The sequence below is a fragment of the Triticum urartu genome, chromosome 7 (genome assembly GCF_003073215.2).
Source record: "Triticum urartu cultivar G1812 chromosome 7, Tu2.1, whole genome shotgun sequence".
Classification (NCBI taxonomy): domain Eukaryota; kingdom Viridiplantae; phylum Streptophyta; class Magnoliopsida; order Poales; family Poaceae; genus Triticum; species Triticum urartu.
Genome location: NC_053028.1, coordinates 469,683,308 through 469,708,729, shown reverse-complemented (window position 1 = coordinate 469,708,729; position 25,422 = coordinate 469,683,308). Strand labels below are relative to the sequence as shown.

Sequence of the window (25,422 nt, the reverse complement as noted above, 5' to 3'; positions counted from 1 at the left end):
CCTCGCGCCGGATATTTGTCGCATGATCCCTACGATCAAAAGTGATCGGGCAGGCCAACCAGGGGTTGAATCTAGGGGTGACGGGCTCTATGGCGCGTGTGTCTCGGAGTGCATGCTTGCTTCTCCTCTTCGTCACATGGATCACGTTTACCTTTTTAACCTCTGGTGGGAACTTTTTCTGTCCTCCGACGCTTTGCTGGCGAGGTTCATCCTCGTCTTCGCTTGGTGTCTCTTCCCCTTTGTGTTCGGCGTTTAGCTTACCGGCTTGCTTGAAGACCCAACATTCTCTGTGGGTATGATTTGCAGGTTTGTCGGGGGTGCCATGAATCTGACAGAGCTTGTCAAGAATTTTGTTTAGGCCAGATTGTCCTTCTCTGTTGCCTTTGAAAGACTTTTTCCGCTGACCTGGTCGAGAGCCCCTGAATCTGGCATTTACCGCCGTGTTATCTGGGTTGCCTTCTTTGTTTCGACCTTGTTTTGTTGCGTCGTGGTTTTCCATTGCCATCCCTGACTTCGGATGTACTTGGGTCGCTGGTGCTGCTACGGGCCAACCAGTTGTCCTCGCCCGCACAAAAGCGGGTCATGAGGCTTGTTAGGGCTGCCATTGTTCTCGGTTTTTCTTGGCCGAGGTGTCTGGAGAGCCATTTGTCTCGTACGCTGTGTTTAAAAGCTGCTAAGGCTTCGGCTTTCGGACAATCGATGATTTGGTTCTTCTTGGTGAGGAACCTGTTCGAAAGCTTTCGGACGGACCCTCCGGACTGTTGGATTATGTGACTTAAATCGTCTGCATCCAGAGGTCGGACATAAGTCCCATGAAAATTAGCCCGAAAAGCGTCCTCGAGCTCCTCCCAACTTCCAATTGAGTTTTCGGGGAGGCTTTTCAGCCAGTGCCGAGCTAGCCCTTTCATCTTGAGGAGCAAGTATTTGATGGCATGGAGATCGTCTCCACGAGCCATATGAATATGGAGGATAAAGTCCTCGATCCAGACTCCAGGGTCTGTGGTCCCGTCGTACGCATCTATGTTTACCGGTTTGAATCCTTCTGGGAATTCATGGTCCAGCACCTCATCAGTGAAACATAAGGGGTGTGCGGCACCCCTGTATTGGGATGTGCCATGGTGTTCGGACGGTTGTAGTATTCGATTTTGGTTTTGTACCGGAGCGCGCTTCCTAGATCCATAGATGGATCTGGTCGCTCCGGATTTTTGGCGCAAGTTCTCACGTAGATCCTGTGTTGACTTATGCGCGACTTTGTTAGCCGCTCTATCGCGTTCACAAGGTGGTGGATCCGGCTGATTGGCCGTATCATTCTTCGGCTGTGTGGGCTCTAAGGCCTCATCGTCGAATTTCGGTAATAGCTTGCGCTTTGGATAGCTTTTTGTGTGGTAACTTCCACCATACTTTGTTTCCTTGTTGAGCACTTTGTTCCACCTGTTGTTGAGCGTATCTTGTGCGGCCTTAAGCCTTTGCTTCTGTTTCTTCAGGCTCCTCGTTGTGGCAATAAGCCTTCTGCGGAGGTTCTCTTGTTCCAAGTGCGTTTTCGGGATGATGTATGCATCTTCGTCCGGACTATTTTCCTCCCCAGACGGGGTTTGATGAGGTTTATCCTTCGCGTCGCCGTGTTCGGACGCCAGATCCGTACTATGTTCGCCATTTGCATCTTGATCGTGCTCTACCACCGGGGTGGTGCAGTCGTCGTTTCTTCTAGAGTCGACTGGACTGTTATTTCCTCTTGCGCTGTTATCGCTGTTTTTGCTATGGCAGGTGAGGGAGTCCTGGATTAGGGGGTCTCCGGATAGCCGGACTATATCCTTTGGCCGGACTGTAGACTATGAAGATACAAGATTGAAAACTTCGTCTCGTGTCCGGATGGGACTCTACTTGGCGTGGAAGGCAAGCTAGGCAATACGGATATGTATATCTCCTCCTTTGTAACCGACCTTGTGTAACCCTAGCCCTTTCTGGTGTCTATATAAACCGGAGGGCTTTAGTCCGTAGGACAACAGACAATCATACCATAGGCTAGCTTCTAGGTTTAGCCTCTCAGATCTCGTGGTAGATCAACTCTTGTACTACCCATATCATCAATATTAATAAAGCAGGACGTAGGGTTTTACCTCCATCAAGAGGGCCCGAACCTGGGTAAAACATCGTGTCCCCTGCCTCCTGTTACCATCCGCCTTAGACGCACAGTTCGGGACCCCCTACCCGAGATCCGCCGGTTTTGACACCGACAGCGGGACTTAGAGCGGCGCCGCTGACGTCGGCGCTTGGGTTGCTTGGAGGGGGCATCCTCCACTGTCTCTTCGCCATTGCCCTCTGTGGGTGTATCCACCATATATATGTCATGTGATGAAGTGGTGGTCTGGCGCCCTGTGGGCGGTGGTTCCTGTTCGTCTCCTGCATCGTCGTCCATACCGTCGATGTCTTCGGAGTCGAAGTCGAGCATGTCAGTTAAGTCGTCGATAGTGGCTACTAAGTGGGTGGTGGGTGGGCAGCGAATTTCTTCGCCGTTCGCATCCCATTCTAGACGGACATAGTTCGGCCAAGGTTCTCCTAACAGGGAGAGATACCTTAATGAATTTAGCATATCGCCGAAGGGCGAGTGCTGAAAGATATCCGCGGAGGTGAACTCCATGATCGGCGCCCAATCGGATTCGATGGGTGCGGATGCAGGCGGCTCGGAGCCCATGGCCGGAGAAGAATCCAGTGGTTCAGCGACGCGGCTCTCGTAAGGGGTAAAGTCAGTATCCGGCTCTATCGCCACTGAGAGTGCAGCCTCCATGGCGGGGTCTATCCCTCCACTCTCGGATGGCGCAATTTGCTCCGAATTGATGGCCGGAGTAGTTACGGATGCGATCTCCCGAACATTGTCCGACGGCAGAGTTACGCCATGCTCGTTGCGACTAAGCGGCACACCTGGCATGGGCTCGAATCCGTCAAAGATTAAGTCTCCGCGGATGTTGGCCATGTAATTCAAGTTTCCAAATCTGACCTGATGGCCAGGGGAGTAGCTCTCGATCTGCTCCAGATGGCCAAGCGAATTGGCCCGCAGTGTGAAGCCGCCGAATACGAAGATCTGTCCGGGGAGGAAAACCTCACCCTAGACCACATCATTACCGATGATCGAAGGAGCCATCAAGCCTTACGGCGACAGCGCAGTGGAACTCACAATGAAAGCACCAATGTCGGTGTCAAAACCGGCGGATCTCAGGTAGGGGGTCCTGAACTATGCGTCTAAGGCGGATGGTAACAGGAGGCAGGGGACACGATGTTTACCCAGGTTCGGGCCCTCTTGATGGAGGTAATACCCTACGTCCTACTTGATTGTTCTTGATGATATGAGTATTACAGGAGTTGATCTACCACGAGATCGTAGAGGCTAAACCCTAGAAGCTAGCCTATGGTATGATTGTATGTTGTCCTATGGACTAAACCCTCCGGTTTATATAGACACTGGAGGGGGCTAGGGTTACACAAGGTCGGTTATAAGGGAGGAGATATACATATCCGTATTGCCTAGCTTGCCTTCCAAGCCAAGGAGAGTCCCATCCGAACACGAGACAAAGTCTTCGATCTTGTATCTTCATAGTCCAACAGTCCGGCCAAAGGATATAGTCCGGCTATCCGGAGACCCCCTAATCCAGGACTCCCTCAACCACTGTCCAGTGATCCACTCCTATATTACTTTGGTAGCTCCCTGCTAAACTTATAGCAAGGCACACATCAGGTCTGGTACACAACATTGCATACATGATAGAACCTATGGCTGAGGCATAGGGAATGACTTTCATTTTCTCTTTATCTTCTGCAGTGGTCGGGCATTGAGTATGACTCAATTTCACACCTTGTAACACAGGCAAGAACCCCCTCTTTGACTGATCCATTTTGAACTTCTTCAAAACTTTATCATGGTATGTGCTTTGTGAAAGTCCAATTAAACATCTTTATCTATCTCTATAGATCTTGATGCCCAATATATAAGCAGCTTCACCGAGGTCTTTCATTGAAAAATTCTTATTCAAGTATCCTTTTATTCTATCCAGAAATTCTGTATTATTTCCAATCAACAATATGTCATCTACATATAATATTAGAAATGCTACAGAGCTCCCACTCACTTTCTTGTAAATACAGGCTTCTCCAAAAGTCTGTATAAAACCATATGCTTTGATCACACTATCAAAGCATATATTCCAACTCCGAGAGGCTTGCACCAGTCCATAAATGGATTGCTGGAGCTTGCACACTTTGTTAGCACCTTTAGGATCAAAAAAACCTTCTGGTTGCATCATATGCAACTCTTCTTTAAGATATCCATTAAGAAATGCAGTTTTGACATCCATTTGCCAGATTTCATAATCATAAAATGCGGCAATTGCTAACATGATTCGGACAGACTTAAGCATCGCTACGGGTGAGAAGGTCTCAGTGTAGTCAACTCCTTGAACTTGTCGAAAACCTTTCACAACAAGTTGAGCTTTGTAGGCAGTAACATTACCATCAGCGTCAGTCTTCTTCCTGAAGATACACTTATTCTCTATGGCTTGCCGATCATCGGGCAAGTCAACCAAAGTCCACACTTTGTTCTCATACATGGATCTCATCTCAGATTTCATGGCCTCAAGCCATTTCGCTAAATCTGGGCTCATCATTGCTTCCTCATAGTTCATAGGTTCGTCATGGTCAAGTAACATGACCTCCAGAACAGGATTACCGTACCACTCTGGTGCAGATCGTACTCTGGTTGACCTACGAGGTTCGTTAGTAACTTGATCTGATGTTTCATGATCATCATCATTAGCTTCCTCACTAATTGGTGTAGGAATCACTGGAACTAATTTCTATGATGAACTATTTTCCAATTCGGGAGAAGGTACAATTACCTCATCAAGTTCTACTTTCCTCCCACTCACTTCTTTCGAGAGAAACTCCTTCTCTAGAAAGGATCCATTCTTAGAAACGAATATCTTGCCTTCAGATCTGTGATAGAAGGTGTACCCAACAGTCTCCTTTGGGTATCCTATGAAGACACATTTCTTCGATTTGGGTTCGAGCTTATCATGTTGAAGCTTTTTCACATAAGCATCGCAACCCCAAACTTTAAGAAACGACAATTTAGGTTTCTTGCCAAACCACAGTTCAGATGGTGTCGTCTCAACGGATTTAGATGGTGCCCTATTTAACGTGAATGCAGTCGTCTCTAAAGCATAACCCCAGAACGATAGCGGTAAATCAGTAAGAGACATCATAGATCGCACCATATCTAATAAAGTATGGTTACGACGTTCAGACACGCCATTACGGTGTGGTGTTCCAGGTGGCGTGAGTTGCGAAACTATTCCACATTGTTTCAAATGAAGACCAAACTCATAACTCAAATATTCACCTCCACGATCAAATCGTAGAAACTTTATTTTATTGTTACGATGATTTTCCACTTCACTCTGAAATTCTTTGAACTTTTCAAATGTTTCAGACTTGTGTTTCATCAAGTAGATATACTCATATCTGCTCAAATCATCTGTGACGGTTAGAAAATAACGATACCCGCCATGAGCCTCAACACTCATTGGACCACATACATCAGTATGTATTATTTCCAATAAGTCATTGGCTCGCTCCATTGTTTCGAAGAACGGAGTTTTAGTCATCTTGCCCATGAGGCATGGTTCGCAAGTATCAAATGATTCATAATCAAGTGATTCCAAAAAAAATCCATCTGCATGTAGTTTCTTCATGCGCTTTACACCAATATGACCTAAACGGCAGTGCCACACATATGTTGCACTATCATTATCAACTTTGCATCTTTTGGCATCAATATTATGTGTATCACTGCGATCGAGATTCAGTAAACCATTTACATTGGATGTAAGACCATAGAAGGTATTATTCATGTAGACAGAACAACAATTATTCTATGGCTTAAATGAATAACCGTATCGCACTAAACATGAAACAATCATATTCATGCTCAACGCAAACACCAAATAACATTTATTTAGTTCCAATACTAACCCCGAAGGTAGAGGGAGTATGCGATGGTGAGCTTATCAACCTTGGAATCATTTCCAACACACATCGTCACCTCACCCTCAACTAGTCTCTGTTCATTTTGTAACTCCTATTTCGAGTTACTAATCATAGCAACTGAACCGGTATCAAATATCCAGGGGATACTATGAACACTAGTAAAGTACACATCAATAACATGTATATCATATATACTTTTTTTCACTTTGCCATCCTTCTTATCCGCCAAGTATTTGGGCAGTTCCGCTTCCAGTGACCATTTCCTTTGTAGTAGAAGAACTCAGTTTCAGGCTTGGGTCTAGCTTTGGGCTTCTTCATGGGAGTGGTAACTTGCTTGCCATTCTTCTTGAAGTTCCCTTTCTTTCCCTTGCCCTTTTACTTGAAACTAGTGGTCTTGTCAACCATCAACACTTGATGGTTTTCCTGATTTCTACCTTCGTCGATTTCAGCATCGCGAAGAGCTCGGGAATAGTTTGCGTCATCCCTTGCATATTATAGTTCATCACGAAGTTCCAGTAACTTGGTGATAGTGACTAGAGAACTCTGTCAATCACTGTCTTATCTGGAAGATTAACTCCCACTTGATTCAAGCGATTGTAGTACTCAGACATTCTGAGCACATGCTCACTGGTTAAGCTATTCTCCTCCACCTTGTAGGCAAAATACTTGTCAAAGGTCTCATACCTCTTGACTCGGGCATGAGTCTGAAATACCAATTTCAGCTCTTGGAACATCTTATATGCTCTGTGGCGTTCAAAACATTTTGAAGTCCCGGTTCTAAGCCGTAAATCATGGCGCGCTAAACTATCAAGTAGTCATCATACCGAGCTTGCCAAACGTTCATAATGTCTGCATCTGCTCCTGCAATAGGTCCATCACCTAGCAGTGCATCAAGGACATAATTCTTCTGTGCAGCAATGAGGATAATCCTCATATCACGGACCCAGTCCGCATCATTGCTACTATCATCTTTCAACTTATTTTTCTCTAGGAACATATCAAAAATAAACGGGGAGCTACATCACAAGCTATTGATCTACAACATAGATATGCAAATACTATCAGGACTAAGTTCATGATAAATTAAAGTTCAATTAATCATATTACTTAAGAATTCCCACTTAGATAGACATTCCTCTAGTCATCTAAATGATCACGTGATCCATATAAACTAAACCATGTCTGATCATCACGTGAGATGGAGTAGTTTTCAATGGTGAACATCACTATGTTGATCATATCTACTATATGATTCATGTTCGACTTTCGGTCTTAGTGTTATGAGGCCATATCTGCATATGCTAGGCTCGTCAAGTTTAACTAGAGTATTCTGCATGTGCAAAACTGGCTTGCACCTGTTGTATGTGAACGTAGAGCTTATCACACCCGATCATCACGTGGTGTCTCGGGACGATGAACTGTAGCAATGGTGCATACTCAGGGAGAACACTTGTACCTTGAAATTTAGTGAGTGGTCATCTTATAATGCTACCGCCGTACTAAGCAAAATAAGATGCATAAAGGATAAACATCACATGCAATCAAAATATGTGACATGATATGGTCATCATCATCTTGTGCCTTTGATCTCCATCTCCAAAGCACCGTCATGATCTCCATCGTCACCAGCTTTACACCTTGATCTCCATCATATCATCATTGTCGTCTCGCCATTGTTGCTTTCGTGACTATCGCTACCGCTTAGTGATAAAGTAAAGCAATTACATGGCGATTGCATTTCATACAATAAAGCGATAACGATAAGGCTCCTGCCAGTTGCCGATAACTTTTACAAAACATGATCATCTCATACAACAATTTATGTCTTATCACGTCTTGACCATATCACATCGCACCATGCCCTGCAAAAACAAGTTAGACGTCCTCTACCTTGTTGTTGCAAGTTTTACATGGCTGCTACGGGCTTCTAGCAAGAACCGTTCTTACCTACGCATCAAAAACCATAATGATTTTTCGTCAAGTGTGTTGTTTTAACCTTCAACAAGGACCGGTCGTAGTCACACTCAATTCAACTATAGTTGGAGAAACAGACACCCACCAGCCACCTGTGTGCGAAGCACGTCGGTAGAACCAGTCTCATGAACGCGTACATGTAATGTCGTTCCGGGGCGCTTCATCCAACAATACCGCCGAATCAAAGTAAGACATTGGTGGTAAGCAGCATGACTATTATCACCCACAACTCATTGTGTTCTACTCGTGCATATAACATCTACGCATAGACCTGGCTCTGATACCACTGATGGGGAATGTGGTAATTCAAAAAAATTCATACGATCACGCAAGATCTATTTAGGAGAAGCATAGCAACGAGACAAGAGAGTGTGTCCACGTACCCTCGTAGACCGAAAGCAGAAGCGTTTAGTAATGCAGTTGATGTAGTCGAACGTCTTCACAATCCAACCGATCCAAGTACCGAACGTATGACACCTCCGTGTTCAGCACACGTTTAGCACGATGACGTCCCTCGAGCTCCTGATCCAATAGAGGGTCGAGGGAGAGTTCCGTCAGCACGACGGCATGGCGACGGTGTTGGTGATGTGATCCGCGCAGGGCTTCGTGATTGCTCCCTGACTATAGCGCTAGAAAGCTCTTGTCTGCTAGGACTACATCGGTATTTCCCCAAAGAGGAAGGGATGATGTAGCACAACGAAGGTAGGTATTTCCCTCAGTGAAGAAACCAAGGTTATCGAACCAGTAGGAGAACCAAGCAACACAACGTAAACAACGCCTGCACACAAATAACAACACCTCGCAACCCGACGTGTTAAAGGGGTTGTCAATCCCTTTCAGGTAACGATGCTAGAAATTTGTAATAGATTTAAATAATAGATCAAAGTATTTTTGTATTTTTGGTTTAATAGATCTGAATACAAATGCAAAAGAAAAGTATATCACAAGCAAATGTATGAGAAAGAAGACACGGGGGCCGTAGGTTTCACTAGTGGCTTCTCCCGAGAAAGATAGCAAATGGTGGGTAAACAAATTACTGTTGGGCAATTGATAGAACCTCAAATAATTATGACGATATCCAGGAAATGATCATTACATAGGAATCAAGTCCAAGATTAGTAGACCGACTCCTGCCTGCATCTACTGCTATTACTCCACACATCGACCGCTATCCAGCATGCATCTAGTGTATTAAGTTCATGGAAAATGGAGTAATGCAATAAGAACGATGACATGATATAGACAAGATCTATCTATGTAGAGATAGACCTCATCGTTTTATCCTTAGTAGCAACAATACATACGTGTCGGTTCCCTTTCTGTCACTGGGATCAAGCACCGTAAGATCGAACCCACTACCGGGCACCTCTTCCCATTGCAAGATAAATAGATCATGTTGGCCAAACAAAACCCAAATATCGGAGAAGAAATACGAGGCTATAAGAGATCATGCATATAAGAGATCAAAGAAACTCAAATAACTTTCATGGATATGAAAAGATATATACAATCATAAACTCAAAGTTCATCGGATCCCAACAAACACACCGCAAAAGAGTTATGTCATATGGATATCCAAGAGACCATTGTATTGAGAATCAAGAGAGAGAGAGAGATGAAGCCATCTAGCTACTAACTATGGACCCGAAGGTCTACAAAGAACTACTCACGCATCATCGGATAGGCACCAATGGAGGTGGTGAATCCCATCCGAGATGGTGTCTAGATTGGATATGGTGGTTCTGGACTCTGCGGCGGATGGATGAATATTTCGTCGACGCTTCTAGGGTTCTGGGATTTTTGGGGTATTTATAGAGCAAAGAGGCGGTCGGGGGGCACCCGAGGTGGGCACAACCCACTAGGGCGCGGCTGGGCCTCCTGGTGCGCCCTGGTGGGTTGTCCCCTCCTCGGGACTCCCACCAGGTGCAACCAGGGCCCGTTGTGTTCCTTCTGGACCATAAAAATTCTCCATAAAGTTTCGTGGCATTTGGACTCCGTTTGATATTGATTTTCTGCGATGTAAAAACACGGAAAAAACAGGAACTGGCACTTGGCACTATGTCAATAGGTTAGTACCAAAAATGATATAACATGACTATAAAATGATTATAAAACATCCAAGATTGAACAGCATGGAACAATAAAAAATTATAGATACGTTGGAGACGTATCACTTCGCCTAAGCACTACGACAATATGACCGAGGTGGTAAACTATGGAGGGGGCACCGCACACGGCTAAGAAACAACTGGCGTGCCTTTGGGGTGCCCCCTGACCATGTATATAACAGAGGGGGAGGAGGAGGCTGGCCGAAGGGGGCGCGCCATGGGGGGAGTCCTACTAGGACTCCATTCCTAGTAGGATTCGGCCCCCCTTTCCTTCCAACGGAGAGGGGGAAAGGGGAAGGGAGAGAGAGGGAGAAGGAAAGAGGGGGCGCCTCCTCCCCTTGTCCAATTAGGATTGGGGCAAGGGGGGCGCGCGCCTCCTCCCGTGGCCTGTCTCCTCTCCTCCACTAAGGCCCAATAGGCCAATTAACTTTCCCGGGGGGTTCCGATAGCCTCCCGGTACTCCGAAAAATCCCCGATCTTCTTCGGAACCATCCTGGTGTCAGTATATAACCTTCCAATATATCAATCTTTACCTCTCAACCATTTCGAGACTCCTCGTCGTGTCTGTGATCTCATCCGGGACTCCAAACAAACTTCAGTCACCAAAACACATAACTCATGATACAAATCATCATCGAACGTTAAGCGTGCGGACCCTACGTGTTCGAGAACTATGTAGACATGACCGAGACACATCTTAGGTCAATAACTAATAGCGAAACCTGGATGCTCACATTGGCTCCTACATATTCTACGAAGATCTTTATCGGTCAAACCGCATAACAACATACGTCATTCCCTTTGTCATCGGTATGTTACTTGCCCGAGATTCGATCATCGGTATCATCATACCTAGTTCAATCTCATTACCGGCAAGTCTCTTTACTCGTTATGTAATGCATCATCCCATAACTTACTCATTAGTCACATTGCTTGCAAGGCTTATAGTGATGTGCATTATCGAGAGGGCCCAGAGATACCTCTCCGATACACGGAGTGACAAATCCTAATCTTGATCTATGCCAAGTCAACAAACACCTTCGGAGACATGTGTAGAGCATCTTTATAATCACCCAGTTACGTTGTGACATTTGATAGCACACAAAGTGTTCCTCCGGTATTAGGGAGTTGCATAATCTCATAGTCAGAGGAATATGTATAAGCCATGAAGAAATCAATAGCAATAAAACTAAACGACCATAATGCTAAGCTAACGGATGGGTCTTGTCCATCACATCATTAGGTCTGAGGAATCTGCCAAACAGAACAGCGAGCGCTTCCACTTTGATTTTTAGGTCTGAGGAATATTTTTCTTTTTTCGTCATTTTGTATATCCATAGATGTAATCGCCTCAGTAGAAACTTGTTTGTCCAACACTTAGCTGAAAATCAGAATCTTTAATTTAGGAGGAGACGCCTTATATCTTGCCTGCTCATCATTGCATCACAACTCACCTGTCGTGGAAGTCATAATTGTTCCTCCATTAGGCCGGCTTGTAATTTTGGCGACTCATTAGTATTGAATATGCATGTTGACTCACCCCTTGATCATAGCCATTTTACTGTGCCGCCAACTTATCGTATAAACCACCTAGCGACTTATCATTCACAAGTGGCCCACCATTTATATTTTGTCAGCGGTTCTTAATCTTTAGGTGACTCATCATGTCAAAAACCACGACTTGCAACCGGGTGAAGTATCAAGTACCCACCCTCATGCTCAATAACCTTGTGACTCAAGGTCTATTACCAGCTCAAGATGTTGTTGGCTGGTGAGCACCAAAAGGAGAAAATCCTCCCAGCCCGATCAGGGGTAAATTGTTGTCTTTGTAGACCATCTCAAGAGGGGTTTCTCACCACTTGGTTCAAAATTTCCTTGGGACTTCCTCAATTTCTTCGACCTCCGTCCCCAAGATATTGGTCCAAACTCGATGAACAACTTATGCCAACTTCAAGTATTTTGCAAAGTCTATCTCTAGACAGAGCCAACTATTACTCTCTTTTGGGAGTTTTTCTACATCAACCATCAAACCGAGTGCGCAGACGGCCCCAGTGTCGAACTTGGTAGGGTGTCACTCCAGAGACGGAAAAACTGTCCTTTTCTAGAAGTCAAGTTGGCGACTTATCCGAAAGGATGGAATACAATGTGGTTCTATTGTAAAAACACTACCCCTACCGACAAGAACCCCTTGCCGGGTTATAGACCAGACCGTCTTAGTGCAACCATTGCTTTTCCGGGTTGGGGCACTAACGAAGAACGTCAATGAATCGCCCCCCCTATTCCAAGATAAGGGCCCTAAGGGTAAACGGCCTCACCGAAGTTGATTTGAACCGGTGCTAGATCAGTTGGTGAGTTCAGCCATTAAGTCGCCTAACCGACTTAATATGCAATTATTCTGGCGAGTCGAATGACGTGCAACGCTTTAGTCAAGTTGACTTGACCAAAGCTGAGGTTAACAAGGCCACTGGGGGAACCCCAGGAAAAATGCAACCAAACTGGGCTTGCCCCCTTGCCTGAAGAACCCTGTGCCTCCAGTAAGTACCTTTGTACCCTTCTTTCCTTATTCTACATTATATTTGCTTGTCATAATGCTGATTTCTGGCTTCTCACAACTGCAGGCAACTGATGTATTATGGAGGAGGAAATAAGCACGCAAAATGAAATCCGCCCTAGCTCCAAAAAGAAACAAACTGGCCGACCAAGGAGATGAGACAACCAAGGTGAATGACCCAGAAACTGCTGAACAAGCCGCCCAAGAAGAGTCAGAGGTAGAACTTGACTCCCTTGTCTGTCTCTTTATTGAACTTGTTGATGCTTGTAATTCTCAGGGTCATACTAAAGGTAGTCAAGCCGCTGATGCTGAGGTAATTTCCGTCTCCTCCGGCTCAGTAACCTTTGTCCTCAAGAGATCAAGAAGAGTCGTCAGGAAGGTGCCATTTTCTCATCCCCTCGCTCACTTAGACCCAAAATTTCTTTTGAAGAAAATGCAGCAAGCCGACAAGCACAAACTTTGAAGTTATTCTGGCGAGCTGACTGCTGGGTTATCTCATGAACCGACGACTCAAAATCGGCAGGTTGAGGTGCCTCATAGTCCTACTTCATCTCTTCCCCGAGATGGACTTTTTAGGCAACCTCTTAATCCTTCTAACTCAAATTATCAGTAGTCGGAGCCGTCTTATGGGGAATCAACCGCCTCCAAGCTTCCGGCTTTCACCATTAAGCATGGGTGAGCACCTGCAATATCTTTTTTTGCTCATTGCGACACCTTGCCGACTGATAAGTGTTTGTGTTTGGATCAATGCCAAAGCCAAAAAGAAAACTAGCAAGTCATCCGTTGCCCCTACTGACTCTCAAGATGTGCCACAGGGTAACCCGGAAAATCCAGTTACTCATGCGAGCATGGACAACCCAGATCATGAACCATAGATGGTTCATGAGCCATTTTTAACTGACAAGCCACCGATGGATGAAGAGGCGAACGTCTTCAATGAGCAAGCCAAACCAGACAAGCTAGTTGCCAATTGATAACCCACAAGTATAGGGATTGTTTGTATCCTTTTTCGATAAATAAGAGTGTTGAACCCAACGAGGAGCTAAAGGTAGAACAAATATTCCCTCAAGTTCTATCGACCACCGATACAACTCTACGCACACTTAACGTTTGATTTACCTAGAACAAGAATAAAACTAGAAGTACTTTGCGAGAATAAAACTACGAATAAATTGCAAGATAATAAAATTTAGTTGTTTAGTAGAAAGCTTTTGTCACACAAGAAAGTTATTTGTCCCTAGGTGATCGATAACTAGACCGGTAATCATCGTTGCAATTTTATATGAGGGGGAGGCATGAGCTAACATACTTTCCGTACTTGGATCATATGCACTTATGATTGGAACTCTAGCAAGCGTCCACAGCTGCCAAAGATCATTAAGGTAAAATCCAACCATAGCATTAAGTATCAAGTCCTCTTTACTCCCATACGCAACAACCCACTTACTCGGGTATGTGTTTCAGTCACTCACGCCACCCACCATAAGCAAATCATGAACATATTGCAACACCCTACAACGGGGATCCCTCACGTTTGCACAACACGGAGGGCACCATATGACATCACCGAAATAAGATATACAACTCAAACCAATCATGATCATCAATCAACCCATAGGACAAAATGGTTCTACTAAAACATCATAGGATAACCACATATCATTGGATAAAAATATATATTGTTGAGCACCATGTTTAAGTAGAGAATTGCAGCAGGAATAGAGAGGTTAGACCGCGGCATAGAGCCATAGAGGGGGAGAAAGTTGGTGTTGATGGTAGCAAGATTGTTGATGTAGATCACTGTCATGATCCTTGCCCTGGCGGCACTCCGGCGCCACTGGGAGAGAGCCCTCCCTTCTTCTTCTTCTTCTTCTTCTTCTTCTTCTCCGAGATTGGATCTCTCTCTCTTCGTTATCTTCTATTTCACGTTCGTGTTTTCTGGTCGAAAACCGTTTCTTAAATATCTGGAGAACCGTATCTCCAATTGCGCCGAAATTTTAACACGATTTTCCCCAGATATAATCTTCCTTGCAGCCAAATAAGAGATCCAACTGACTTACGAGGTGCCCACTAGGCACCACTGCGTGCCAGGGAGTAGGCCACGCCCTGGTGGGTAGTGGAGGCTGTGGGCCTCCGTTTCCGTTGATTCCACCTCCCAAAATTCACATGTATTCCAAAACAATTCTCCATAAAATTTCAACGCGTTTGGACATCGTTTGATATGGATATTCTACGAAATAAAAAACATGCAACAAACAGGAACTGGCACCGGACACTGGATCAATATGTTAGTCCCAAAAAATCATATACTTTGTTGCCAAAAGTATGTGAAAGTTGTATAATATTGGCATGGAACAATCAAAAATTATAGATACGACGAAGACGTATCACCAATCTCTAGCCGCCAAGCCCTGCTCATGCTCCCAACCCTCTTCATGCGGCCGATCACGTAACCCTCGATCCCTGGGAGAGCTCCCTCCAAGAACTCAACACCACCGGGCGATTGCCCCACGATGGGCGCCAACTATCATGCTTTTGTCACGACAGATGTCCTTGTGAAAGGACTTAGTCATGAGGCCATCGCCACTAAGTAGCTCGAACGGGGTTGATCGGAATTGAGGGACAATGGTTTACTCAAGTTCGGCGCCTCACGGTGGAGGTAAAAGCCTACTCCTGCTTGATTGCTATTGATGATGATGATCTCGATTACAAGGGTGTGGCCTGGCTAACCTAGTACTCGAGAGATTGTAACCTAGTCTTTCTGCCTCAGGGTCTCACCTTTATATATAGGTGGAGGCCCTGGGCTTACAACAGAGTCCGGGGCGTACTACAATCCGTGCTCTAACATGTTTCCTACTTGCCTTGTTCCCTAAGTAAGAAACTTCATTTGACGTCATAGTAGATACTGCCAGCTTGTGTCTCTGGGCTATGAGTCGGCCCATCTGGTGACTCATCTTCTGGGCCTTGAACTCGTGGTCATCCCAGCCCATCATCCGAAACATACTTTTGTCAAGTCGCCGAAGGATGACCAGGCCCTGAACGGGCGGGTCATATTGCGGGTTTATATCCCCAGCAACTGGGGAGATCGGTGAGCACAAAGAGAAGAACTAGAAGAACGCACGAAGTTTATCCATGTTCGGGCCGCTGTGAAGCGTAAAACCCTACTCCTGCTTTGGTGTATTGGATGTATACACAAGTACAAGGAGCGCAATTCCGGTAAGGTTGCGCGGGAAGTGCTGCTACGCGCGTGTTTGTGCAAGGTGTCGACCTTTGTAAAGGTGGCCATGTGCCTCCTTTTATAGAGAAAGGGGTCACCAAAGTGGCAAAATGGTAAATATACATTTTGAATAGTGGCTATAGTGCTAAATACCTAACTTTGTGGGTTAGGACAAACACATTAATTGCGCCCCGAGGTGTCTTGTGGATGGAGCTCCCCGACCAGAATGGTCTCTACTTCCGTGTCGTTCACCTATCTACCTTCCATTTCCTTGACACATTGCCATGACGGGTGCCATTAAACCTATATCTACGGCGGCGAGCTACCACGTGCCCAGACAAGACTCACCTAACTACCTGCCCGCTCGACACCTATACGACAAGTGCCACCTTGATCGATGAGGTGGAGTGTTGGCAATGTAGTGGGATTCTTGCCGGGCTCGGAGCTTGCCGGGCTTCGCTAACTCCCCGGCAAGGATCTTGCCGGGCCTCCTAAGCTGGATCTTCGGTGCTTCCGATCACTGGCTTAGGTGTCTTCTTTGCATCTTGTCATCTGGTCTTGAATTTATTCTTAGTTGTCCTCCGGCAAGCCTTGCCATCGGGAAGGCTGCTACTGCCTGTGCATAAGTCTGGGGGCACTGAGGACCCAAATCTTAGTACATCGACAACGCATGACTGGACGGAACGAACTGATATCTACCACACCCGTTCAATGTCGTTGTCCATCCGTATGCCGACATTAACCAGGCTCACCGGCAAAGAAACTTGCTTCGACACCGCGTAGACACACCCGGACGCCTCGCCTCACCGGAATCCGCTATATAAAGGTGGCCACACCCGGATAACTCCACACCACAACACAAGCCCCTCTCCATCCTCCTTCCTTGCACTGCATCCGCCATGACTGCAGGCAGCGAAGCTCTATTGGAGAGCCTTTCCACGGAGATGAAGCACGCCGTGGCTGCCCTTCCTGCCACCTGGTAGAGCTGTCGTGCCAGGCAGATCGAGGCCGGCTTGTTGGCCTACTCGCCCGAAGTCTTTGACAACGAGGACGAGACCACGATGAAGACGGGCGCCGACGACACGCCCCGGCTCCCGCGCATCATGTGCACGCCGGCTTCACCATGCAGCAGGCGCGGGCGCACCACAAATGCTGCCATGGCGGAGATGCAGCCTACGTCAGAGCCTTTTTCAATGTTTCCTAGACGCAAAGAGGAACAACGGTACAACCTGTTCCTCCTGGAGCAGCACCGGCTGGCGGAGGGCCAGATCTACGGCGAGCAGGCGAGTGAGGAGACCGTGGCGGCCATGGCCGCAGCGAACCACAACCTCATTGCGGAGCAGTATGCCATCTAGGATGCTGTCCGCGCTCAAGTGTCCGCTCACCAGGAAGCAACCATAGTGGAGGCACAGTTGCAGATGACCGCGAAGGAGAACAATGCCGGCTGCGCCTCCTACACGCCACCGATGAACCATTAGGCGGCCCGGTGGGATGAGGACAACGTCGGCGCGCACCATTTACATCGTGGACCTCATGTCCATTGACGACGGACAGGTCGCAGACTCCTCCGAGGATGAGTAGGCCACGGGAGGCAGCAGGGCCTGGTGTCCCACGTGGGCCGGTCCGTCTCCCGTGTTCTACTCTTCCTCGCTGGAGACCGCACCTTCACTTCATCGGTCTTATCGCTAATGCTCATGGAGACGACGGATGGAGGATGACTTAGATTTATGGTCAGGTCTTTTTTTTTTCTATATGCTCAAAATGTAATGCAAATCCGCCGTGTTTGTATGAAGTCCGTCATGTTTGTATGAAATCCCGCCGTGTTTGCATGAATTTCATCCGGGTTGTTGAAAAAGAGTTTATAATGTATGCAACTAGTGTTGGATGACGTCCTCCCGCATCCATATTCGTGGACTGGCCCCCCCTGTCCGCGGACGGATGCAGGAGGGAATTTACGGGTTGGCGTTGGAAATGACCTTAGTGAACATTCTGCAATAGGGGCAAATCTAAACACGGGATCGTTGCGTTCATCCTCATAAGTCAAATAAAAATAAAATTTGACCCACCCAGGGTTTTTGCATGATATAAGGGGTTTAACTCAACCAAATGCTTACGCATCAGCTGCCGTATAGATATGCACCAAACATGATCTACATAACATCATGCGTTGCACAATGTCTTGACACTTTGCTAACTACGAGCATAATTGGTTTGGTGTCAAAAATTGGTATGCCAATGTTCGGCATTATGTCAAATATTGATTACTAATTGATTGATTACCAAATTGACCTGCCTATCTTATATAAAGTTGCCAATATTTGATAAGTATTGGTATTGCCAATATTTAACAGTGCCAACAGTTAGCTAGTCAAATATTAGTAACAAACCAATCATGCTCACATAATTGAGAACCCAACTATGCTTTTTGTCGAAAACCCATAACTGAATTTTAAGGGCAGCATATCTCACGGGCAAACCCTAAACCCTAGAACCGGGCAAACCCTAAACCCTAGAATCACTAAACTTAAACATATTCAAGTTTTAGTGGCAGTGAATATCTGCTTATACCCCGCAAAAAAGAATCTGCTTAACTGAGAATTGAGAGGCGCGGGAAATTACTCCGAGCGCGCGAAGGAAAAACGTTCGCTCGTCAATTTCCCCACCCCCGCACTGCCCAGGCAATCGTGGGACCCAAACCCCCGCTAAACCTGTCACAGCCCTGCCCCGTCTGCCTCCTCGAGCTTCGAGCGTCATCTCCCCCCGCCTCAGCCGCCTGTGCCCCCGCTCTCCCAAATCCCGACTCAAATCCTCCCCGGAGAGAGTCGGAATCAGCCGGTCTACCATTGCCTCGGCACACCGATGGGGATCCCCAACCTGCTCCGCTTCATGAAGCCGTTCATCGAGCCCGTGCACATCAAGAAGTACGCCGGCCAGCGGGTGAGCAGATCCCCCGAATTCCGCAGGTTCCGTTTCATCTTTCGTCCTTCGCGAGTTCATTCGTTACTCATTGGTTCTCCTCCCCCGCTTTCGCAGGTCGGCATCGACGCGTACTCCTGGCTCCACAAGGGGGCCTACTCCTGCAGCATGGAGCTGTGCATGAGCCCCAGGAGCGCCGGCGCCAGGCGCTACATCAGCTACTTCATGCACCATGTCAACCTCCTGCGGCACCACAAGGTCGTGCCCGTCGTCGTCTTTGACGGGGGCAGCATGCCCTGCAAGTCGGCCACGGATGAAGACCGGCATAAGTACGCCCATTCGAATCGTCAATACTATTTGGTTAAGAAATGCAGTTCCTTTTCCGCCCTTCCTTCTGCGCAGTTTCATTTGTCGCCTCGTAACTTGGCGCGATGGTTTGAGATTATATGATCTGTTACTAGTATGTTAGGCAACTCACATTGGAAGTATGCATGTATACAGAGGATTCGGTCCTAGTCAGCATTGGGAGTCTCTTTTGGTAGCTGGCTTTCAGTCTTAATATTTAGACAGTACTGCAATCTGCCATCGACGAATGTTATTTATGTTCCTTGAAGATTGTTTTTTGTTGTCCAAAAAATAAATACAATATTGCCCTGATGCACAAATTTCTATGATGGATTTAAATGCAACGAAAATCAGGTTAATGTCCTGTTTCTGATACACACAATTTATTAAGTCACTTGGTTACTAAAATTCAGGAAGAGAGAACTCAGTTTGGTGTTGGGGAAAGAAAAGCTTGAGCAAGGAAATACAGCTGCTGCAATCGACCTTTTCCGGGTAAGCATCTAATTATCCTTGCAATATTTACCAGACCAAGAAAATTCTGAATACTTGATATATTCTGGCATTCAATGTGTATGTAACCAAGACATATTAGAAACAACCATTTAAAAAATACAATGTTGTACAAATACCTAATAATATTAGGTGAGAAACATAATATCTTTATGTGTATTCCTTGTCCAAGATTTAAAATGTGACTGATGTCAGCAAAATTATTGAACTTCTAATGACTTAGAAATACTTTTGAGTAACAAATTTACTAGTAATACAATTTCCAGGTAAAGCTAAAATACCTATACATTTATATGTGGTCAATATATTTTGAAATGAACTGCAAGCTGTAGAATGTCAAGCAAAGATAATGGGGGACAGTAGTTTGTTATTGTGGATTGCCAAATCAACAAAACACTGTTTACAACAAAAGAGCAAACACAAGATGCACAACTACTATTAACAGTTTACCATGCACTTGAACTTTGATGTTTCCTTTTTTTCCAATGCATTTTCTATTACTAGTTGTGTAATTCTAGTCCGCAAGAGAAAAAGCAAGATTTTCCATTCTTCATGTTGACCTAATTAGATAGAAGTAGAAATGTGGAATTATGCTTGTCCATAAATTCATGCGTTCAGCTTTGTTAGGATTTTTTTTCAATTTACAAATGAAGTTTGAATTACCTTCCTCTTAAAATTCACCATTTCAGCCTATGTCCTCATCATTCTCTTAGTATCCCCCTTTCGACTCGGACCTTTTGCACTGTGTTTAACAATTAACAATATAAAATATCAGCACAAAGTTCCTTTGAGCAGCTGGCGACTTGTTTTTCTACCACTTTAAAGGAAATATGGTTTGATGTTTCTAAGTTTCGAGTGTACTTTGATATGTCTGTTCCAAAAGCATCCTAATCTCATTCATCTGCAGAAAGCTGTGCAAATTACTCCATCGATGGCTTATCAATTGATTCAGGTGCTTCTTTGAAAGCTCTTCCATGTAACAATTCCTTACCTCATGTAGCAAAATCTAATCTTTGTAAACTCAGATTTTAAAGACAGAAAATGTTGAGTTCGTGGTTGCTCCATACGAAGCAGATGCACAGTTGGCATATCTAGCTACTCTAGATGCTGATCAAGGGGGCATAGCTGCTGTTATAACAGAAGACAGTGACTTAATAGCATATGGTTGCACTGCTGTGAGACATTCACTTTGGTCTTCATTTTTTGTTCTTGAATCATGTATTTTATCTAATGCATTTCAAGTTGTAGATTATATTTAAGATGGATCGCTTCGGGAATGGTGAAGAATTCAGAATGGAGAAAACCTTGAAGACTGTAAAAGATGGTCTTTGCTTCCAGGATTTTGATCAAAACCTTTTTACTGGTAAGCACCATTTCTGCATCTTGAAGACTTGAACTAGAGCGCTATGGTGTTTTTCGAAAAGGAGGATAACCCCTGGCCTCTGATCAAGTGATGCACACAGCCATCTTTAGTATATTATTCAACAGAGTTTGAGAAAACAAATACATGGATCAACCAAAAGCCACCTTCCTTGCGATCAATGTCGCTATACCTACTAGTTGGATGATGCAGCCTGACCATGCATCAATGCACACCATCTAATCCGGTGGCCTCACCAAGCCGCCCCACGGCGAGCCGAAATCACCAATCTGTCTAGCAGACCCTCAGCGCGCACCGCATCCGCACGCTCTAGAATCTGCCACTGCCATGTTCCGCCATCCCAACTTCAGGAGAGATCAACGCATTGACCTTGCCGGGCCCAACTGCCGTCGACGCCACCATGTCGCTAGGCAGCGCCACCACCTTGCGTGCATCCATCAACACGTCCATCGCTGAGAACCCGCTCCGCCACGCCGCCGAGACCCATCGTCGCCGACGCGGTAGATGTCACACCACACCACCTCCTGATCCAGATCGCCACCAACACCAACCCAATAGTGTCCATCAGCCACTTATCTCCCAAGGCGGTGCCTTCAAGAAGGGAACGACGCTGAAGGCGTCGTCGCCGCCCACCGCGGTTAGGGCTTTCACCTGGGAGACAAATGGTGTGATGGAGGTAGTAGTAGATCTGACGAATGTCTCCATGAAGAAAAAATGGCACCCTTGGGGACCGCCACCGTCACGGTCGACCAAGGCCGGCTAGGGATTTCTCCTGATCTGAATCCTCATCTCCAGCTCCATCCGCATCGAGGACCGGCAACTCTTGCGTCCCAGATCCGTACGGAGAAGCACACCGAGCATGCACCGGGTGAACAAGACTGCCGGGCACCCGCTGACCAATGGAGAGCCGTGGAGCCAACAGTGTCCTGATCGGCTGGATGGATTGGCCGGATCCAATCCATGTGCCCACCACCGAGCACATCACAACCAGGTGCAGGGCGGAGATGAAGCTTCCAGGAGGGAGGGAGAAGGCCCTGCTGCCGCCGCCTGCCACCGGTGGCTTTGCCCGGCGCTGACTGGCAGCGGTGAGGAGGGGGACGGGCTGACCGGGGAGCTAGTGGCGGCGGTGGCTGAATGCCTCCCGAGTCGCCCTACAGGACGACGCTGGGGCCAATGGTTTCGTTTCCGCTCCTAGAGCACTATGGTGTGACCTGTTAAAGAAGCATTTTGTTTTTGTTCATAGCATGCAGTAGCAAGTTATGCTGTCATCTTTTAGATCTGTCGAGCTCTTGTGCAATTAGGCCTTCCTTTTTGCAATATTTTCTCACTTCTCACCCTGTTTTTTGTTTTCTATTGATGTTTTTAATTTTTATCTGGACAGGTATGTGTGTCCTTGCAGGATGCGACTTTCTTCCCTCGGTGCCTGGCATTGGTACTAAAAGGGCATATTCTCTCATCTCAAAACATAAAAATATTGACCTTGTAAGAAACTAAGAATAACTACTCTACTGATTCCATGCTATTTGTACATCTCAAAACATATTCTCAACAATGTCTAATCTGCTGTGATTAATGTTGTGGCATCCAGATATTTCAAAAATTCATCCATTCTCATGAAGAAACATGGCCCCTAACATCTCTGATATAATTATTGCCAGGTGTTATCAACCTTGAAGCTTGACAAGCGGTATTCCGTGCCGGATGATTACATTGATTCCTTCTGGAAAACTCTTGCAGTATTCAATCATGCTAGAGTGTAAGATTGTGTTTGTGCTAGCTATGTGTATCTTGTAGTATGCATTTCAGAGACTGTACAAAATCTGACAAGTCACTTTCCTTCAAATGTCCCAGATACGACGTCAAAAGCAAGTCACTGAAACATTTAAAACCTTTGGAGGAACGATATCTTAACTACTTGGCAGGAAACCTGGATATTCTTGGACCGTATCCTTAAAGAGTTCTGTTTTATTCATGAGCTGTAGCCTGTGACATCTATATTCAGTAATTTAATGGAGGACTGCTTTTCTTTAGAAAAACAGCACCAATATGGAACACGATTTTGATAAACGCAATTTTTGATACATCCATTTGCTGGTACATTAGACAGCTGAGGAAGGAAAAAAAATCATACCTTCTTAGACAGGATCACAGAACACAAGTTACAACCATAGTGAATGCACAATTTCACAAGATATCTGTGTGCTGGTAATAGGCACCTGATATTAACACTGTTTTAATATGTTCCATAGAGCTATTTTATATTTCCTTATCTTATCAGTGCCCATTCCTTGATCTTCTAAAGAGCGCTAGCCCCATCAATGGCAAGAGCGATAGCCGAGGGGCGCTTGAATCCTGTTACAATGGAGACCTTTGACGAATTGTCCAGAACCATTAGCCCCATCGAGTTTATTGATACCTCTGCTCTCAATGTGGCTAGTCAGTATGGTTCTCAGGAAATTTTGACACAAGAGAGCACTATTACTATCTGTTCATCTGAGGAAAGCAGAGATGACATCGCAGGTAAGTGTTGTCTTTTACTCTCTAAAAAGTATATCAAGTTAAACCATTGTTAAGCTGTGCATCAGTTACTTTGTTACCAAGGGTTCTATAAGACTTGTTTTTACTTAAAAGAGTGGCATTTTTACCTTTGCTCTTTACTGCAATGGAACAACTTTATTCCAGGACTTCTCAAAACTGTAACTTGTTTTCTTGAACAGCATTTGTTGTTGATGACATTACTAGTGGTGAACAGAAGTGCAACAAAGGAGTCCTTGCCCTTGGCAAGTTTCTACCGCAGAAGCATTCCTCTCCGGCAGTGGAATGCAAAGAAGTGAAGCCTAAGAACACACCTGACAACAACCCATTCAAGAAGAGGAAATTACCCACTGACCAAGGTAAAGTACCAGATCAAAACGAGTTGCTAATCGATCTGGATGAAGAAGAAGCAGTTGTATTGTGCTCATCATTGTCACGAGAGAGTGTTGGCCCAGCAGAATCTCTTGATAGAAATGGAGTGTCAACTGGATTGTGTTGGCCGTTGACACAAGAAAGTGTGGCGTCTATTCCGAATGAGAGATCATCTAAGAGGCAAAGTCAGCAGGAAGCTATCAGGAATATAACCAACAAAAATAAAGATGAAAGGAGTGGACTTCTGAAATTTTTCATGCGTTTGTAATTCTGTCATGTTTTCCACTTCATTTTGTTCTCATTTTTTCAATTCCATTCATTAAGAAATTAATCAATACATTGCAGTATGAAAAAGTTATTTCATATCTATGTATGAATTTATCTCAAAATGGAATCAGATATGATTTTATTTCAAATAGAAATTCATTGCATACAGTTCTGATCTACCCGCAATAAGCCATAGGTAGTCCTTTTTTTTTTGACGTATACGCATATACACCCACCTCTATAAACACACACATACACATCCCCCATGAACATTTTTAAGATACTAAGCCGACCTTATATTTTGTGATTGATGACATATACGTTTTTATAGTCGGAAATGTTTACTCCCACAAATGAACATCGCTGGAATGACTAAAATACGTTTTTGTAGTCGGAAATGTTTACTCCCATGAATGAACATCGCTGGAATGACTAAAATAAATCTAGAAAGCTGGAATGACTAAAATAAATCTAGAAAAATATGAACGCCAATGCTAAATTTAGAACTTGAATTCGATGGTTCCACTTCCACGATAGCAAACCTAACCAACTGAGTTTGCAGGTCATTAAAAAAAAAAGAGAAGTGCATATTTCAACCCTGAACTCTTGCCCTAATCTAATTTACAACCCTGAACTTTAATACCGTCTAAATTACAACCCCCAAGTCTCAAAACTGGTCAGGATTCAACCCTCCCCTCCCTGTTGACCGGTTTTGACCTGGGGTGACCAGTTTTGACTAGTCAACGGGTCCAATCAGCATGCCACGTCAGTTTTTTTTTCAAAATTTCAAGAAAAAGTAAATAAAAATCTATAAGATCAGGGAAAAAATATAAGAAGGCAAAATTCCGAAAAAATTGTTCGCGAAAAAGCTAGGGAAAATAAAAAATGATTTTTTTCTGGAATTTGAGTTTTTGGGTTTTTTCTGGAAATTCGTTTTTATTTTTTCCGTGTTTTTCGGAAATTGAATTTCTTATTTCTTTTCCTGGATTTTCTTCGATTTTACAGGTTGTTTCCTTGGAAATTTTGCATTTTTTGCTGATGTGGCATGTTGACTGGACCTGTTGACTGGTCAAAACCGGTCAACCAGGTCAAAACCGGTCAACAAAGAGGGAAGGGTTGAATCCTGGCCAGTTTTGAAAGTTCGGGTTGTAATTTAGATGGTATTGAAGTTCGGGGTTGTAAATTAGACTAGGGCAAAAGTTGAGGATTG

At 45.1% G+C, this 25,422-nt stretch overlaps 1 protein-coding gene across 1 annotated transcript; it reads left to right on the top strand.

The window, feature by feature from the left end:
• The first annotated feature begins 18,559 nt into the window (after positions 1-18,559).
• LOC125522409 (exonuclease 1) lies at positions 18,560-24,361 on the top strand. The gene is made up of 11 exons (XM_048687473.1): positions 18,560-18,823; positions 18,920-19,131; positions 19,561-19,639; positions 20,565-20,609; positions 20,683-20,832; positions 20,906-21,020; positions 22,420-22,520; positions 22,697-22,794; positions 22,890-22,982; positions 23,341-23,558; positions 23,756-24,361. Exons 1-11 carry the CDS (start codon positions 18,746-18,748, stop codon positions 24,211-24,213), a joined length of 1,647 nt encoding a protein of 548 aa, XP_048543430.1. The 5' UTR covers positions 18,560-18,745; the 3' UTR covers positions 24,214-24,361.
• The last annotated feature ends 1,061 nt before the right edge of the window (positions 24,362-25,422 follow it).

What these genes read in the sequence shown, in the direction of transcription:
- LOC125522409 (XM_048687473.1), top strand. Translation starts at nt 18,746, where the DNA reads ATGGGGATCCCCAACCTGCTCCGCTTCATGAAGCCGTTCATCGAGCCC. An exon ending in TGGCTTATCAATTGATTCAG is followed by an intron (nt 20,610 to 20,682) that starts GTGCTTCTTTGA and finishes TTGTAAACTCAG; the next exon opens with ATTTTAAAGACAGAAAATGT. An exon ending in AACATAAAAATATTGACCTT is followed by an intron (nt 22,521 to 22,696) that starts GTAAGAAACTAA and finishes AATTATTGCCAG; the next exon opens with GTGTTATCAACCTTGAAGCT.